This window comes from Cotesia glomerata, linkage group LG5, assembly GCF_020080835.1.
Source record: "Cotesia glomerata isolate CgM1 linkage group LG5, MPM_Cglom_v2.3, whole genome shotgun sequence".
NCBI classification, from domain to species: domain Eukaryota; kingdom Metazoa; phylum Arthropoda; class Insecta; order Hymenoptera; family Braconidae; genus Cotesia; species Cotesia glomerata.
Genome location: NC_058162.1, coordinates 25,075,644 through 25,096,197, shown reverse-complemented (window position 1 = coordinate 25,096,197; position 20,554 = coordinate 25,075,644). Strand labels below are relative to the sequence as shown.

The following is a 20,554-nucleotide window of genomic DNA, read 5'->3' as shown; positions in this document are numbered from 1 at the left end:
AAAGGTCTCGATTAGTGTAACATCGGGATGAACTTATATCTTTAAAAATATCATTAGTTGACAAAATACAATGTAATTTCTTAATTATTGACATTTTTTAAGGTATGAAATCATTTCGATGTTACACTCATCGAGACCTTTCATTTAAGTACCCACATGGCATTTTTTATATATATTATGTATATGGTATTTGTGAAATATATAAATATATAAAATATATGAAAAAATGATGTGGGTACTCAAATGAAAGCTCTTGATGAGTGTTATCTCAGGGTGAGTTTATTTCTTCAAAAATATCATTAGTTGACAAGATACATTGTCATTTCTTAATTATTGACATTTTTTAAGATATAAACTCTTTTCGATGTTACCCTCATCGAGACCTTTCATTTAAGTACCCACATGGCATTTTTTATATATTTTATATATATGGTATTTGTGAAATATATAAATATATAAAATATATGAAAAATTGATGTGGGTACTCAAATGAAAGGTCTCGATGAGTATAAAATCGGGATGAGCTTATATCTTTAAAAATATCATTAGTTAACAAGATTCAATGTCATTTCTTAATACCATCGAAATTTTATCTAAAATTCCAAAATTAAGTACTATCAGTACTTATATTTTCAACCCAAACTCGTAAATTCCCACAAGCTTTTAAAGCTCATTTAGATAACCCAAACTTTTTCCACTCAAAAGTCAAACCATTAACACTTTAACCACTTCCTCCAATAGTCACCTGAAAAACACGCAAAGAAACATAATCCTCTACTATAAAACAATTACCTCCCTAACAAGTAACCCCTCTTGCAATAACAGTTCCGAACAAAAACTATTATAACCCCATAACATAAAGTTTAACCAAACAGAAATGGACAGTGGATAATTCAGTTAATGCACGAAAACTCCCCCTCCCTCTTTCCCTTAACATTTACCACCTAGAACATAGCACTAGTAACGAGTTTGCGTGTCGATTATAATGATCCCCTTAATGTTTCATTGAGTCGCATATCGAGGCACAGTGGCAATGCACGCGGGTCATAAGCAAATGCCATCGGATTGTTAATGCTAGGCTGCATACATCCTTGCATCATATCCATCCAGTCCTAAACCTCTTCCATACAATATAACTCGGCATACTCGGCGACCAACCACCCAACCACCCACCCACCCACCCACCCACTCACCCACCATCCACTCTATCTATATATGTCCGTCTATCTATCTATCTATTTATCTATACCAGGGCCAGAGTAACGCCATTGCCTGAGTCACCAATGATGGATGTCCGTGTAGATAGATAGAGGTCGGCTTGTTTTGTTTACCGCTTCTATGACGCTCTAGCTCTAGTTCTCTATCTCCAGGTCATGCTGAAGCTCGACGCATCGCTGGCATTCCCGGGGATTTACCTCCACGTATTCTACTAATTTCACGACCATTTTACCCCTGTTGTTGCCTGTAGTTCTCGTTTCTCATCCCCTGGATGAGAATGATACCTATCTTTCTTCTCTAAGCTTTGTTTCTTTGTTTTAAAGTCCTCTGGTTTATTTTTCTATCTCCAACCGACGAATAAAGCTTTGTTGTTGCAGCCGGACGGTCTCATAAATTTTCACAAACGATTATTTCGATAAATGCAACTCTCCAACTCTACTACTCAAGTATTAGACCAGTGCAATTGAATTTTCTGGTGTTCACGCCCCAGAGACTACTGCTGGGGGGAATTGAAAAATATTACGTGACCGCTGATAAAACTTTCAAATCTATATAAATATTTTTCTGCTTCTTGGACTTTACAGCTGAAATAATCCGATGACTTATTTCTATTGAGAAAATATAGTTTTTTTAAGAGGAAATGAGGTCATATGATGCGTTAGTTATTAAAAAAATTAGGAAAACGGTTGACCCTAAAGGCCATCCCTGCAACTTCCCGCTAATTCCGTTAATACCTGGCCGCTTTTTTGAGCTCTTCGAGCTCAAAAGTACAATCTGTGTGTTGTTTTAAGCTCTCCGAGCTCAAAAAAGCTCTTTGAGCTCAAAAGTCTGATAGAAGTTTCATAGAACACTATTTTTTGAATGTTCATACCGCAATAACTTTTGAATGAATGAACCGATTTTTACGTGGTGGCGACATTCTACGTAGTTTTTTAAGCCTTATAAATAATTTCTAAGTTTCAAATGGTCAAACTAGAAATTTCGGAGTAACTCTGAAAAAACACTTTTTTCGGTTTTCTTTCGTTCACGATATCTCTCGAACGAATCAACCGATTTTGACCGGATTGGCGGCGATCGACGTGGTTTTTCAAGGTTGAGAGCTGATTAGTTTTTGGAATCAATCGGTTAAGCCGTTTAAAAGTTATCCCAAAAAAACCACTTCAGAAAAAATTTTTTTTCCTACTTTTTTTTAGATTTCTCCAAATTTCTCAAAATCTATCGGTCCAAATCGGTTCAAATTAACAGGAAATCTAAGTTTGGCAAAGCCCTTTCGAATGGCACCAACCGCGATGAAATCGGTTCAACCGTTCAAAAGTTATAAGAGGTTTACATACTTACACACACACACACACACACACACACACACACACACACACACACACACACACACACACACACACACACACACACACATACATACAGACATAGTGACACCCTCGCGGGAACGGTCAGGAAAGCTTCCTAGGACCTCAAAACGTCGAGATCTAATGAAATCTCGATTTTCGAAAAACGGGGTAAAACCAATAACTTCCCGATTTTTGAAAATTTTCAATTTTCTTAGCGGGAAGTAAAAAATTGAGCTTGAAATTTATTTTAAGGAATTTCGAGCGTAACAAATGAGTCAAAATAATGTTAAAATTTTTTTTTAATTTTAGTCTTCCCAATATTCGTCAAAATTCTTTATTTTAATTTAAAATAATTAAAACAATTTAATAATTGATGATTTTTACTTATTTAATTAAGTAAAGTAATAAATTGACTTTGGTATTTATTACTTGCCGGAATAAATAAACAGATTTGGCAATAGCGCGGTTGTTTATACCCATAACAGAGACGTGGATGAGTGTGTGAGTTAAACATTTCTCTCTCTTTAACTATACTTCTATCCTTTTTTTTTCTCAGCTGTTGACGCGATGTTGTCAAATCTTTATTCGAATAAATGGCTGACGATAAACGAGTTACAAACATAAAATTTGACTTTAAAAATTTCAAAAATTATATCGGTAATGTATTATTATTAAATTGTTTTTATATTTTGCAGTAATCCAAGTTTCTTGTGTATAGTTTGTTATCCATTAAAGTTGGGAGGTTAATATTGGAATAAATAATTAAAGTCTCGACAAAAGTTTGTCCGCCATAAGAGCCCGTGTATAAGGAGATAAAATATGTGATTTTTTAAATTTAATATCTATGTAACTAAACGGTGAATCTTTTTTAAATTTTGGGATTAGATAAATGACATATTTATTTATACGTATACTTAATTTCAAAGGTCAAAGTTGGAAATTATTTTTTACATTAGATTCGCTCGAACTTCCTTAAATTTATGGGTTAAAAATTAAAAATTTGGAAAAATTATAAAAGGACTTTTGTGTATACGGAAAAAAGTAAACTATAATAAATAATAGTCGATTTATAATAAGTAATGATTGGGAGCAAGAATATAAACTAATGGCAACAATTTATTATGGTAAAGCCCGTGTATCGTGTAAAGTTGCTTAAATATGACGGGTACAGAATCGAATGTCCCATCGCAACCTCACTGATCACATTTAGACAATATGCTCAAATTCTTCTTTATCGCGAATATTAAAAATCGTCCAGCGCTGGCGCTACTATCACGTAGTAAAAACATCTCATGATTAAATGTCTCCTTATATGCCGGCGTAATAATCAGTTCTTTCAAACAATGAGGATTTATAACTTCTTGTTCAGGATCAGCATGTTTAGCACGTTGAGCTATACGCACCAAAGATTCAATTTTGGGCAATTGTGCTAAAACTGGAGATTCAACTTTGGCTAAAACTTTAGAAACAGCAGTACTCGTGCTCTGACGTCCCTTAGCAGCTTTTTTCTTGATATCTTCCTTAACTTTTTTACATTCAACGGCGGTGACATCAGCAGAATGATTACACTGTAAATCGAAGTGTTTTAAAAGTGACTACAACAGGGTATTTAACATGGAAAATTAAAACACATGGAAGTTCTTTAAAAGTGACTACAATGCTTCAAGATAGGAACAAAACACTTTATGTGTGTTTTGTTAAAACACTTGGATTTACAGTGTATGAGTATTTGATATATCAATAATATCACCTAAAACAACACAACAACATAAATGAGTATCGAACAATGTGCACTAGGCCATTAAAATACATACCAGTCTTCTTGTCCGAAGTTGTGTGTACAATCACTCTACACGAGCTTTTCTTAAACTCAATACATCGCCACGAGACGTTAGAAGAGTTAATACTTTTTAAAGACAATAAAAAGCCATCATGTAACAACAGCTTTCCACCCCCGTGTAAAAAAAAATTTCCTGAAAAGTTCCGGAATAGTTCCTGGTCCGGAACGTTCCTATGATAAGACAATCCGGAACATCCCCGGAATACTTCTGCAATGTTCTCGAAATAGTTCTGGAACATCCGTGGAACACTTCCGGAACATTTCCGGAAAATCTCCGGCAGATTTATAGAACATCGCTGGAATACTTCCAGAATAAATTAGGAATACTTCCGGAACATCTCCGGTACACTCCTGGAATATTCCCGAAATACTTCTGGAACAAATCGGGAATAGTTACAAAATATATCGGGAATACATCGGGGATATGTTTAAAATATTCCTGGAAAAATCCTCGAATACTTCTGAAACATTTCCGGTAAACGTTTGGATTATGTTCCGGAAGTATTCCTAATTTATTCTCGAAGTATTCCAGCGATGTTTTATAAGTCTGTCGGAGATTTTCCGGAAATGTTCCGGAAGTGTTCCATGAATGATCCAGAACTATTTCGAGAACATTGCAAAAGTATTCCGGGGATGTTCCGGATTGTCTTATCATAGGAACGTTCCGGACCAGGAACTATTCCGGAAATTTTCAGGAAACTTTTTTTTTACACGGGCCTCGCTGAGATTTAATAATTTTTAACGGCATTTTTTCAGTACTAAACCACGCATGAAACCAAATTAAGCAAAACTACTATGACTCATACACTGCATTGCAACTAAGTGATTGACTACCAATGACAGATACCTAGATATAGTATATGATTCTATAGTAGTAGAGTAGTAAAGTAAGAAGAGATCTAGTATAACTATACTTTTACATTGCTAATACTTATTCTACGCTGATGACTTACTGATATACCTTTCTTGCCATCTTTCTCAAATCAGTGTTTGTGTGAATAAGCTTAACGGTGAAATAATAAAAATCACAGATTGGTGCAGAACTAATTATCTAAAAATGAATCCTTCGAAGACGAAAGCAATTATTTGTGGAAGTAGAGCAAAAATTAGTAGTGATGAGTGCAGACTAGCCGACACAATCTTTGTGGAGGGGTGTGCTATTCCTTATAGTAGCACTTTAAAATACCTTGGGGTGACTATAGATAGTACTCTCTCATGGGAGAGTCAAGTAACAAATTTGTGCAATCGCGCTATGAGTATTCTAGCACAACTAAAAATAAACAATGAAATATTTAGTGAAAGTTTACGTATTAAGCTAGCATCTACTTTAATAATTCCTCTCTTTGATTATTGTTGTGCGGCGTATACGAATATGTCAAACAAATTATCATTGAAGATACAGCGTAAATTGAATTCATGTGTTAGATTTATCTATAAAGTACCAAAATATGAACATGTTACTCCATATTTCAAAAAGTTAGGTTGGCTAAAGCTTGCAGCGAGAAGAGATTATTTCATTGCTTGTTTGTTTTATAAGGAAATTCGACTAAATTATCGGCAGCTATTCAGCTCAAAACTAGACTTTTTGCCTGTAGCACTGCGTACATGGTGAGAAATTTCCATTATTTTTTATTCTGCATGGATTTTAGATATTACAATGGTGCATATTACTAGTGAACCTTATTGACTCAGAATAAAATTTTACAATGGCTCATAGTAATTTCCGAAACAAATGAAATCAGACATAGTAAATGGTAGAAATTGAAATGTACCATAGTAAAATGAAATATGCAATAATTTAAATTTCCGAATGTACTATAGCAAAAAAAAATAAGAAAACGTTTGTAAAAAATAAAAAATTTTAGAGTAAAAAATGTTTTTAGCAATCAAAAAAAATATCAAACCAAACAAGATTTTTTTTGTTTGCAATAATTTTTAAAAATATTTTTTTAAAATATAGTTTTTTTTATTTTTTTTTTCATTTTTAACAATGAACGTAGGATTTATTTTGGCAGTTAATTTTATTATGAATAATTATAAACACAATATATAACTTTTAAATTATTTTTTATTATTATTAGAAGTGTCGGTTGCAGGTTAACCATCAAATGTTTGTTTTCATTTTAATTTTTCACGGTAAATTATTAAATATTTTATTATTTATGAATCTTACAAATTTTCATTAACTATTCATGTGTTGATGGATTTATAAACTAATACTTATTTAAAACTTAATGTTTATTGCAATTTTCATAACACCGTTAACCACTACTGATAGCGTCTGTAGACTTATGTTGACAAAACAAAGCAGCACGAAAAAATGAAAGAGCGCGCGTCGCGACTGACGCGCATACGTTTACTATGGGACATTTGAAAATTTCATAGTCACAATTTTAAATTTAAACCGAGTACACGTGACTAAATGTGAAACTTTTTTATAAATTTTTATTGTCGACTGAGCAACAGAAATTTTACTATGGAACTATAATGAAAAGTTTTAAGCACACTAACAGTTTTTGTTCTGTCAGTTTACGAAAATTTTTTATATATGTTTATGTAACAGTTGCATGGTCAAATTTACTATGGTCCCTAGTAAATATTGATTGGTACAATATGATATTCTTAAATTTTTATGGTAATATTTTGAATTGAGTCATTAAGGTTCAGTCTTATTATGTATGCATAGTAAATTTCTACAGAAATTTCTCACCGTGTAGAGGTGATGTCCGACAAGACTATCTTCGTATACCGCAGGCTAATTGTGTCATGTATGATAATTCATTCTTAATACATGGCATACGTATCTGGAATGCACTGCCAGCTGAGACTGTGGCTGTAGATAATTTGGTTGAATTTAAAAATGCTTGCTTCAATCACTTTTTAGAACATGACAATTAACAATTGCAATCTTTATTTTGGATCTTATTTAAATATTTTTTCTTGGAGAATTATTATGACTCGAAATTAAGTTATTTGTTTGTATTAAATAATCTATTTGGATTTTATAACGTTTGAAATTAAATCTAATTGTAAACCTTTAATTAGTTAAGTAATTTTGTAACTTATGTAAACCAATGTAATTTAAATATTGATGGCTTTGAGGGAGCTTAGGTTCCAGAGCCAAATAAATTTTTTATCTATCTATCTATCTATATATACTAGTATAACTAGTATATCTAATATAATTATACTAGTATAACTAGTATATCTATAGTATAACAGTACTAGTATAACTAGTATAACAATAAAAATTAATAGAGTCATTAAAATGGGGGGCTCCGCCCCCCAACCCCCGCCGGGGCTTCGCCCCTGGACCCCATCAAAAATTGCACCCCTCCAGTGGAGATCAATTATCGTGAGGATCAAGTGTCGTGCGGATCAATCATCCACGGATGAAGTGTCGCGGATGAATTGTCTGCGGATGAGCGGTCGCGTCACCGTAATGATCAACTGAAAAAAATTACCATTTCAAACAGTAAAATCGTGATTTTAACAATCACTTTATAATATTTATCATTTAAATGCTACAATTTATTATTTACAAGGAAGAAAATACTATTTCAAAAAGTAATATTCACTATGTGAAAGTCCAAAATGTTAAAGTATAATAATTAAGGAAGTCTTTTCGCCGCCAATGTAAAATAAAAAATATTAGATTATGAGTAAATTTAATTTTTTTCTAATAGTTAAGGTCCTTATTTATCTAATAGTGAGTTTTTTTCTAATACTCGTTTTTTAATTTTTTCAGTAAAAGTATTAAAATTTATAAGCAGCCAAAATAATTTTTTTTCTTATTTAATTCCTTTAAAATTTAGTATAGAATTATAGAAAAGCAAAATTTTCAAATTCAGATAAATCTACTCCAATTCATAAAAACAATTACTAAAATGATTACACAATTCCCAAGATAGTAGAAGTTTCAATAATATTCTAGAAATACAACTTCACTCAGTTACGTCAGACCATATTTTGTAGTAAAGCTCTTATCTTTCTCTGTCTACATGCTTACATGCTTTGTATCGATTCTGTAAAACGGGTGTCGCGACAAAACAACCAAGTATACGTACTGTTGGTCGTAAATCAAAAAATTTCATTACAACACCAATATTTATCAAGTATGTACTTACAACATTAATCAATTATATTATAACAAAAAAAAAAACCATTAAAAACTTTTAACTCTGTTGAAAAATTATCAAGTTTAATAAATAATTTTTAATTTGTTATTTTTTAAGATTTTAAGCTCTTAAAAGAGTCACTAAAAATCAAAAAATTTAATATAAAACATGTTTTTTTCTATTTCTTAATGTTTTATTTGAAAAAAGGCGCTTTTTTAACTTGAAAAACGCCAATTTCATCTATAGTGTTAGAAAAAGTACCATTGGTGCCATCTCTCGGATTTTTTGCAAAATACATTGATAAAAATTTGGAATTTTAACTAGAATCATTAAAATAAATTATATTTTTTTCAAAAATATTTTGTGATTATTTACAAATATATATTTATTAGAAAATAAAATAATTTTTAAACAAATTTAAATTAAAAAAATTTTTTTTTTGGAAGTATTTATTAAATTTTAGAGAAATTAAAATTAATTAAGTTTCATTCGAAGTGAAGAGCGCGGTCAAGCGTTTGTTTAAAAAAAGTATTTTTAAAAACCAACGAGATCTGGAGCGATAAATTAGAACTGGCAGTTTGCCATTTCAATCAAGCAGATCATGGGAAGGGACTGGTAGCGACAAACCTCAGGTTAGGTTTTAGGTTATGTCGGACGCGCTTTCACCAACTCTTCTTTTGATTTTATTTATACACATTGTAGTACACGGAAAAAAAAGAATTGAACTAACATTTTCGTCCTTAATATTATTATATTAGATAAATTTATTATTTTTTAAAATAAATTTATCTTGAATTAATATTATTGAAGAATTTTAATGAAGCAAATAACTTTTTTATTGAAAAAAAAAATGTATTTTTAAATTAAAGTAGAAACTTTTTCGTCGGAAAGTACAAAGTTTTATTGAATTAAGAAATAATACTGACAAGTCAAGAAGTAAATATTCAACTGAAGAACATCGATGTTCTTGGCTTGAGAATATTCATTTTTTTATAAATAAAAATCAACGAAAAAAATACCCTTGGTAGGGATCGAACCCTGCTCGGACCGGACCGAGTACAACCACACAAGCAGCTCAGCCATTGCACGCCTCGCGAAAGAGTGCTGTATTTATCGATATATTAGTAGTATTTAATTTTTTCGGCATTCTAAAGGCGGCATTAAGGTCTAATCGTCTAAAGCCAACAACATTATATTCTTGAATCGAGTTATTTGGCTTTGAAGCAAGTAAATTATCTCTTGCGTTGATAAATTTAATTTCATTCAACAAAACGCTATTTTAAATTAAAATAAAAAAATATAAAATATCGATTGAAAAATAATTTTACTTTATTTAATTATTGTAAACTTTCGAATCAAAATTTTCTAAATCAACACCAAAATATTATTCAATCTTTTGGTCGTCTTCCGATAAATGTTTTTAAATAAAAAAAATAGTACTTGACTCACTTGAGATTTTTGAGTTCATTTCTTCAGAAGTAAACTTCAGGAAATTCACAATTATTGCTAAATTCAGTATCGCTGCAAAATTTTCACTAAAAATTAAAAAGAAGGCTCTTAAAGTTGAAGTAATAGAACATTAACAAAAAAAAATTAAATATCGATTGAAAAATAATTTTACTTTATTTAATTATTGTAAACTTTCGAATCAAAATTTCTAAATCAGACCAAAATTTTCCTCAATCTTGGCTTGAGAATATTTAGTTTTTTATAAATAAAAATCAACGGAAAAAATACCCTTGGTAGGGATCGAACCCTGCTCGGACCGGACCGAGTACAGCCACACAAGCCGCTCAGCCATTGCACGCCTCGCGAAAGAGTGCTGTATTTATCGATATATTAGTAGTATTTAATTTTTTCGGCATTCTAAAGGCGGCATTAAGGTCTAATCGTTTAAAGCCAACAACATTATATTCTTGAATCGAGTTATTTGGCTTTGAAGCAAGTAAATTATCTCATGCGTTGATAAATTTAATTTCATTCAACAAAACACTATTTTAAATTGAAATAAAAAAAATTAAATATCGATTGAAAAATAATTTTACTTTATTTAATTATTGTAAACTTTCGAATCAAAATTTTCTAAATCAACACCAAAATATTTTTCAATCTTTTGGTCGTCTTCCGATAAATGTTTTTAAATAAAAAAAATAGTACTTGACTCACTTGAGATTTTTGAGTTCATTTCTTCAGAAGTAAACTTCAGGAAATTCACAATTATTGCTAAATTCAGTATCGCTGCAAAATTTTCACTAAAAATTAAAAAGAAGGCTCTTAAAGTTGAAGTAATAGAACATTAACATAAAAAAATAAAAAATATCGATTGAAAAATAATTATACTTTATTTAATTATTGTAAACTTTCGAATCAAAATTTCTAAATCAGACCAAAATTTTCCTCAATCTTGGCTTGAGAATATTCATTTTTTTATAAATAAAAATCAACGAAAAAAATACCCTTGGTAGGGATCGAACCCTGCTCGGACCGGACCGAGTACTACCACACAAGCCGCTCAGCCATTGCACGCCTCGCGAAAGAGTGCTGTATTTATCGATATATTAGTAGTATTTAATTTTTTCGGCATTCTAAAGGCGGCATTAAGGTCTAATCGTTTAAAGCCAACAACATTATATTCTTGAATCGAGTTATTTGGCTTTGAAGCAAGTAAATTATCTCATGCGTTGATAAATTTAATTTCATTCAACAAAACACTATTTTAAATTGAAATAAAAAAAATTAAATATCGATTGAAAAATAATTTTACTTTTTTTAATTATTGTAAACTTTCGAATCAAAATTTTCTAAATCAACACCAAAATATTCTTCAATCTTTTGGTCGTCTTCCGATAAATTTTTTTAAATAAAAAAAATAGTACTTGACTCACTTGAGATTTTTGAGTTCATTTCTTCAGAAGTAAACTTCTGGAAATTCACAATTATTGCTAAATTCAGTATCGCTGCAAAATTTTCACTAAAAATTAAAAAGAAGGCTCTTAAAGTTGAAGTAATAGAACATTAACATAAAAAAATTAAATATCGATTGAAAAATAATTTTACTTTATTTAATTATTGTAAACTTTCGAATCAAAATATTCTAAATCAAGACCAAAATATTCTTCAATCTCTGGTCGTCTTCGTATGAATGTTTTTAAGTTACCTTAATAATACTTGAACCAATTGCCGTTTTTCTGTATGTACATTAAAATTTACACTTTGCTCCGCTATTTTGGCATTTAGCAGTTGTATGGTTATATAGCGTCTCTTTATCCCGAAAACCGCGGTTCCAATAATTCATTGCAGCGTAATAGTTCAACCCTTTGATGTCGATACGATAGAATGTTTTTTAGGAGCATAATTAATTTATCGGTTACGGAAAATTCATCAGGCTTGCCTGATGTTTATCTCGCTGCTCGCTGTACAGTTTAGTACAGTATAGTATGATATAGTACAGTATATGTCACGGAACACTACTACTAGTAGAGACTACTCGCCCAAGGGACAAAATAATTACATTTTCAGTTAGTTCCGGAACAATTCACCGCTCGCTAAACAAGTTGCCGAATACTTTTCATTGTATCTACTCTATACGTGTATTTTATATACATATACATATATATTTTATACGGGAGTTTTAGTCTACAGTCGATTGATTTACATATATTTGTCAACTAGTCAACAGTCTCGTTGACTTGTTAACAAATATATAGCCTTTGAATAATTTACCTTTTCAAATTGTATCATTATTTACAAATTCACCTATTACGTATTTTATCATTAATTGAATTTATAATTTTATTTTAATTTTATAATTTATTACTAGCAACCTTGCAGTCACTATGTGACTGCTGTGAATTGTTAACTATAAATTAATAAAATTTTACTTTATTAAATAGTGATTTTTGTTAAATTGTACAGGACTTTCTTAGATATTGACGTTTTTAAAGATATAAGCTCATCCTGATGATACACTCATCAAAAGCTTTCATTTGAGTACCCACATGCATTTTTTATATATTTATCATATATACATATATAAAATACATATTTTAAAGATATAAGCTCACCCCGAGATAACACTCATCGAGAGCTTTCATTTGAGTACCCATATGCATTTTTGATATATTTTTTATATATACATATCTGATATATTTATATATTTATATATATATAAATTTATATATAAAATATATAAATTTATATATATATTTATATATTTATAAATATTATAAATATTTATATATATTTGATATATATAATATATATAAATATAAAAAATATATGAAAAATTGATGTAGGTACTCAAATAAAAGGTCTCGATGAGTGTTATCTCGAGGTGAGCTTATATCTTTAAAAATGTCGATAGTTTACAAGATACAATCACATTTTTTAATTATTGACATTTTTGAAGATATAAACTCATTTAGATGTTACACTCATCGAGACCTTTCATTTACATGGCATTTTTATATTTATTATTTATATATATATATATATATATATATATATATATATATATATATATATATATAAATATATATATATATATATGGTGTTTGTGAAATATATAAATATATAAAATATATGAAAAATTGATGTGAGTACTCAAATGAAAGGTTTCGATGAGTATAAAATCGAGATAAGCTTATATCTTTAAAAATGTCAATAGTTTACAAGATACAAGGTCATTTCTTAATCATTGGCATTTTTTAATAAATAAACTCATTTCGATGTTACACTCATCGAGACCTTTCATTTAATTACCCACATGAAATTTTTTATATATATATATATATATATATATATATATATATATATATATATATATGTATAGTATTTGTAAAATATATAAATATATAAAATATATGAAAAATTGATGTGGGTACTCAAATGAAAGGTCTCGATGAGTGTAATGTTGGGATGAGCTTATATCTTTAAAAATGTCAATAGTTGACAAGATTCAAGGTCATTTCTTAATTTTGTATCTAGAGAAAGTATTTTTGAACGTAGCCTGAATACTTATAATAAATTGACTATTAGTAAGAATTATATTAAACATTGAAAAGTCACAAATTCAAGTTAAGATCTTTGCAATGACACAAAATTTCACTAAAAAAAAACCGATTTTATCATATGACTATCTTGGATACAAAATTTTTCTTATTCTCTTAATAATATTGATTAATTATTTAAATTTTACTGAAATGAATTTTTGTACGGCAATTTTTAGGATTTTTTTTTTAAATAAATTAATATAGAGAGAATTTATTAAAAAATACAACTTGTAGAAATTAAAGAAAAATATTTATACTGGTTTTGTTTTAAATATTTAAAATTATTTGTTACATCAAACGAAAAAAAAAAAAAAGTTATATTGTAAAAAAATATAAAAAACTGGGACAAATAAAAATATTTGTTTCATTACTTGTGCTTGGGCAGAGCTTTGTATAACACAAGTATTATTTATAAGCATGATTAACATGTTATTACTGTTAATTATTATATTTATTTTGATTTTATTTTTATGTATCTAAAACTCTGTACATCATACACTAATTATAAATGTATATTTGACGATGGTTCTGAGGGAGCCTAGGCTCCAGAATCCAATAAAATTATTATCTATCTATCTATCTATCTATCTATCTATCTACTTCAATTTTTAAATTTACATATGGAAAAAAAATGAATTTACAGTAAATTTGTCTCGGAAATATTTTATTTTTGTTCATAAACATGAAAAATATAAAAAAAAATTAGTAAAGCGGTAGGATGGCCGAGCGGGTTAAGTCATTATATCGTTAATTCGTTCGTACATCATGCCGTGAAGCGAGGGTTCGAGCCCCGACGGTTATTCGAATAGTTCCAAACCCACCGTCGGGGGTCGCTCCGGTAGCCGACTTGTACTGGCATGGGTTTTCTCTGTGGTTTCCCCATCGCCACTATTCCAACAGCCATTCGAAAGAGGTGAGGAATAGGGTAAATACAGTACAGGAAGCACAAGTCGGTCCACAGACGCAAGAGATACGCAGAGATTATAAAAAGTTGAAAGAGCAGGTTGCGATATCTAGGTGCGAAATTTGAAAGGCAGAAACTTTGAACGCAGTGAAAATTTGAAAGAAATTCGAACGCAGTGAAATAGAGAGAGGCAGTACAATTGTGATGAAAAAATTGTAAAAGGCAGTTCTTACTGCTGTACAATGTAACAAAAATCTATCTATCTATAAAAAAAATTAGTGAACCGAATTTTATTATTTTTAATCAAAATTTTTTTTTTTGTAGAAAAGACTTGTCTTCTGTCACGTCATATTCGTCAATATTTCCACCCGATTTAATTTAAAACTACCCTTTATTCATCGCATTAAAATAAAATTTTCCTATACATAAAACATGTTTATATTTTCATTTTTTTTCAATATTGTAACTTTATTTCTCCAAATATTAACACGCACCAGGATTTTCTCCTGTAAAAAATCTGAAGCGTAATAAAAGTGCTTGAGGGTATTTTCATTCAAATATTTTTTATTTTCCGCGGTAGAATAAAATAAATGAATACAAAAAAAATTTCAATCCCTTGAATAGTTCAAATGTTGGAAAAAATATTGCGCAATCTGAAAATAATAATAACAATATAGTTGGATTATTATTTCTCATAAATCATGAAATTTTTTTTCGAAATATCAATCCTCAAAAAACTGCAAAATAAATAATAATAATCTATATTATTAAGAAAATATCTCTAGATACATAATTAAGAAATGACGTTGGATCTCGTGAACTATTGACAGTTTTAAAGATATAAGCTCATCTCGATGTTACACTCATCGAGACCTTTCATTTGAGTACCCATAACAATTTTTCATATATTTTATATATTTATATATTTCACAAATACCATATATATATATATATATATATATATATATATATATATATATATAAAATATATAAAAAATGCCATGTGGGTACTTAAATGAAAGGTCTCGATGAGTGTAACATCGAAATGAGTTTATATCTTAAAAAATGTCAATAATTGAGAAATGACATTGTATCTTGTCAATTATTGACATTTTTAAAGATATAAGATCATCCAGATGTTATACTCTATAAGACCTTTCAATTGAATACCCACGTCAATTTTTCATATATTTTATATATTTATATATTTCACAAATACCATATATATATAATATATAAAAAATGCCACGTGGGTACTCAAATGAAAGATCTCAATAAGTATAACATCAAAATGAGTTTATATCTTAAAAATGTCAATAATTAAGAAATTACCTTGTAACTAGTAAACTATTGACATTTTTAAAGATATAAGCTCATTCCGACATTACACTCATCGAGACCTTTCATTTGAGTACCCACATCAATTTTTCATATATTTTATATATTTATATATATATTACAAATACCATAAATATAAAATATATAAAAAATGCCATGTGGGTACTCAAATGAAAGATCTCAATAAGTATAACATCAAAATGAGTTTATATCTTAAAAATGTCAATAATTAAGAAATTACCTTTTAACTAGTAAACTATTGACATTTTTAAAGATATAAGCTCACTCCGACATTACACTCATCGAGACCTTTCATTTGAGTACCCACATCAATTTTTCATATATTTTATATATTTATATATATATTACAAATACCATAAATATAAAATATATAAAAAATGCCATGTGGGTACTTAAATAAAAGATCTCGATGAGTGTAACATCGAAATGAGTTTATATCTTGAAAATATTAATAATTAAGAAATGAGCTTGTATCTTGTGAACTATTGACATTTTTAAAGATATAAGCTCATCCTGATGTTACACTCATCGAGACCTTTTATTTGAGTACATTCATCAATTTTTCATATATTTTTTATATTTATATATATTATATATATGTATATATGAAAAATATATCAAAAATGCATGTGGGTACTTAAATGAAAGCTCTTGATGAACGTATCATCACGATGAGCTAATATCTTAAAAAACGTCAATATTTAAGAAAGTACAGTGCAATTTAACAAAAATCACTATTTAATAAAGCCAAATTTCATTTATTCATAGTTTATAAGTCACTGCAGTCACGTAGTGACTGCATAGTTGCTAGTTTTATTTAATTAAATTATGCTAACTTCTTTAAGATTTATCAACAAGATAAAAATAATCTTTATCAAAATCCCTTTCAATGTTCCAAAATTTTTTATAAAAGAAACTATTAATTACAAACTTAAACTTGAAATAAATTATTTGAACCATTTATTAGTAATTTGGCACACGAAACTTATTTCAGCTAATTAAAATTTATTTTATCATAAAAACTCTTTGGATATTTTTCAAATTAAATTTTATATTCACTATAATAATTTAAGAATAAAAATTCCCTTTTTTTTCACAGTGTCAAACAAAAATCAATTTTCTTTTACCTAAAAATTCACTTTAATAAAACAAATTTTGCATAATTTAAAAAAATACACAATTTTTTCTATAAAAATTAATCATAATTCAAAACTTTTCTTCACAATAAAGACAAACAATTCGAACTTGAGCAAAAAAAAAAAAAGTTTCAAACTCTCTCCAAAATTTTCCTAAAATTCCTTGGGACTAAAACTCCAGCCCCCAAACAACCATTAACCGGGTAACAACTTCCGTGTAAAAGTTCCCGATGACAAGTTGGATCTCAATTACTATGCCTCCATAGAGTAGTTACGCAACCGTCCGGCAATCGGGGTGCACCTAATTGGCTCTTGAAGCGTGGAAACTACCCTCATCCCTCGTCCTCATCCTCCTCTCCTTATTCCTCTGGATATTCCTCCCTAGCTCCTCTAATCAGAGCCAACCCAGGAGCAAGAGTGAGAGCAGAAGACCTAGACCCTCTACTATATACTACAGATATGCATTAGCCTGGAGCAGAGCCCACCCGATACAACCCTTACCTATCCTCCCAACAAACCCTTATCTACCCCACAGACTCTTCACTAACCTCAATCCCAATCGCCGAACTTGCAAGCACAATTCTAGTCCAATAAAAGCTAAATTATAATTTTTAATTATTATTATTATATTACTGATTTACGCTTCCGTCACTATTAAACTTTTTTAACGCGACTTTAGAATTTTTTATGCTTAAAAAAAATAATTAATTTGAACCAAGAAATTTATTTTGAAGAATTTTATTGTCTTAAATCGTTTTAAAAAAATTTTTTTAATGAATTAGACTCTTTTTTAATGATATTAAAATTAACCGACGTTCAACAATTTTTCATTTTTTTTTATTAATTAAATTAGAAAAAAAATAATTTTACAAAATTGCACGTATAATTTTTAAAACTTTCTACATGTGAAATTTTTTTAATTAATTTTTTTTTAACAATTTTTTCAATAAAAAAAATTTTTTTAATTTTTAGATGTCGGCTAACTTTATTGTCATCTTTTTTAATGACACTAAATTTTTTAATTAAATTACAACTAAAAAGATATTTCTAAAAAATTGCACTTATAGTTTTTCAAGAATTTTATTTTTTGATTATTTAATCGAAATTTTTTCAATAAAAAATTTATAAAAATTTTGAAATGTCAGCTAACCATTTTTATCTCTTTTTTAAAGAATTAGAATTTTTTGTGCTTAAAAAAAAATTAATTTGAACCAAAAAATTTATTTTGAAGAGTTTTATCGTCTTGAATTGTTTTAAAAAAATTTTTTTAATTAATTAAAATTTAATTTTTGTAGTTTGAAATTTTTTTTTACTTGATTTAAGAAGATTAAAATTGTTTTTTAATTATTTTCTTGATTCAATTTAATTTTTTTTTTATACTTGGGAGCTGCGCAAACTATCAATGTCACATCCTAATGAATGATGAATGATGAATGATGAATTATTGTGTAGAATTTACATCATTAATCCTAAACTGAAATATTAACTGTTAGCAGAAAAGAATTTTGAGCCTTAGATAATTATTAAGATAAATTTTTTTTGGATAAAAAAATTTTTTTGCATTATTTAAGAATTTGAAATTGTCTTGTTTTTTTTTAACTTAAAATAATTTTAAAGAAAAAATTTATTTAAATATAGCAGAAAAAAATTTATTTTTTTGTAAATTTGAAGAATTTAAAATTCTTAAAAATGATCTTTTGTATTTAAATATAATTAATATTTCTCGTCCATATTTAAAATATTTAAATAAATTAATTTTAGGAATTTTGACAATAAATTATGTTAAATTATAAGAATTGCAATGTTTCGCTAATTTATTTTAGCTTTATTTATTGTCCAAATTTCCAAGATTAAGTTATTTAAATATTTAAATACAATATTTTTTGAACCTAGAATTTTTCAGGACAAATTAATCACCTTAAATATGGAAGAAAAAATTTTGAACGCTAAAGAAATTAATTTTTGTTTTATTCTAGATGATAAATTACTCTTGAGAAGCTTTAAGGGCTGAAAAAATTTATTTTTCAGTAAAAAATAATTTTTAAACAAAAAAATTCTTTTTTAGTTGCGCATCATTAAAATATCAAATTTTTAAAAATAATTTACGTTTCAAAAAAATTTTTGAACTTAGAAAAGTTTTCCAAAATAACTTAACAATTAATAATGCAGCAGATAAAAATTGTTCTTTGAATAAAAAATATTCTCACACTAAAAAAAAAAGTTCCAAATTCTTTAAAATAATCTTCTTAAGTCAAAAAAAAAATTTATTTAGGACCCAAAAGATTTTTTTAGGAGTTAAAAAATTTTTTTTCAAAGAATGATTTTTAAACAAATTTTTTTTCGATGTTTTTCAGCACAATTGAAAAATATCAAATTATTCAAAAAAATTTTTGAACTTAGAAAAGCTTTTCAAAATAATTTAACAACTATTAATGCAGCAAATAAAAATTGTATTTTGAATAAAAATTATTTCCGCTTTAAAAAAAGATTTCAAAATAATTTTCTTAATTAAAAAAAAATTTTTTTTAGAACCTACGCGAAAAGAACAAGATAACACTGGATATCATCCCAGATTATACTCAGTGATATCTAAATTACTTAATATTGAAAATTTGGACAAAAAATGAAGCTAAAATAAATCAGCGAAACATTCTTATAATTTAACATAATTTATTTTCCAAATTCCCAAAATTGAGTTATTTAAATATTTTAAATATGGACGAGAAATATTAATTGTATTTAAATACAAAAAATTATTTTTAAGAATTTTAAATTCTTCAAATTTCCAAAAAAAAATTAATTTTTTCTGCTGCATTTAGATTTGTGGTGAAAAAAAATTTCAGATAGTAACTATAAAAATTCAGATTATAATTATTGTAATCTGGGATTATACTGAGTATAATCTGAGATTATACTGAGTATAATCTGAGATTATACTCAGTATAATCTGGAATAATATACAGTATCATCTTGTTTTTTCCGTGCAGGTAACTTTTTTAATATTAAATCACCAAAAAAAAATATTTTTTTTTCCGAAAAATTAAAAAATTCTTAAATCGCTCCCAGTTTCAAAATTTTCAAAACTTACCTCGCTTGGACGTGCTGTCGGCACTGTTAATAAATCCAGGTACGGCAATCACGAGAACAAAGAGTCCACAGTGTACCCAAAACATGTTTATGTCTTAACAACATTGTTCAATTCCATCATACATAATAATAACAACAACTTCCGGTATTCGCAGGTAAATCTGCAACAACCACAAACTTATCTTCAATATTTTCTAAATTCCTTACAATTTTAGATTTTGATTCAAAGCCTCCCGTATCGAGCATAATTCCGCGACTCAGTCCATAATTTCGTCAAAAAATTCCAACCAACTCTATAACGGCACTGGAAGCTTAAATTTAGTTAAAATTTGAGATTTATACGGTTAAAATTTGAGTTTCTATCACGTGGCGACCATTTTCGACAAAGTTCCGTCAGCCGGCGGATTGCGGAGGTTTGCACGACGCGGCACACGTCACTCCACGGGAGGCATCTTCTTCTGCCGGTGGAAGGCTGGAGTATGAAAATATTTGTAG

The 20,554-nt window shown here is 28.4% G+C and overlaps 1 protein-coding gene and 1 long non-coding RNA gene across 13 annotated transcripts in view; one reads left to right on the top strand and one right to left on the bottom strand.

The window, feature by feature from the left end:
- LOC123265993 (disintegrin and metalloproteinase domain-containing protein 11) overlaps positions 1 to 20,554 on the bottom strand; it is a 153,640-nt gene extending 133,086 nt beyond the window's left edge. For all 12 annotated transcript variants that reach the window (XM_044730012.1, XM_044730008.1, XM_044730018.1 and 9 more), the window contains exon 1: positions 20,061 to 20,554. In XM_044730012.1, coding sequence (XP_044585947.1) covers positions 20,061 to 20,145 — 85 coding nt within the window. In that variant the 5' untranslated portion in view covers positions 20,146 to 20,554. The remainder of the gene's footprint in view (positions 1 to 20,060) is intronic.
- On the top strand, positions 7,609 to 18,061 carry LOC123265996. Its single transcript, XR_006509709.1, has 3 exons — positions 7,609 to 7,843; positions 13,961 to 13,964; positions 18,049 to 18,061. It is a non-coding gene; the product is annotated as an uncharacterized LOC123265996 (long non-coding RNA).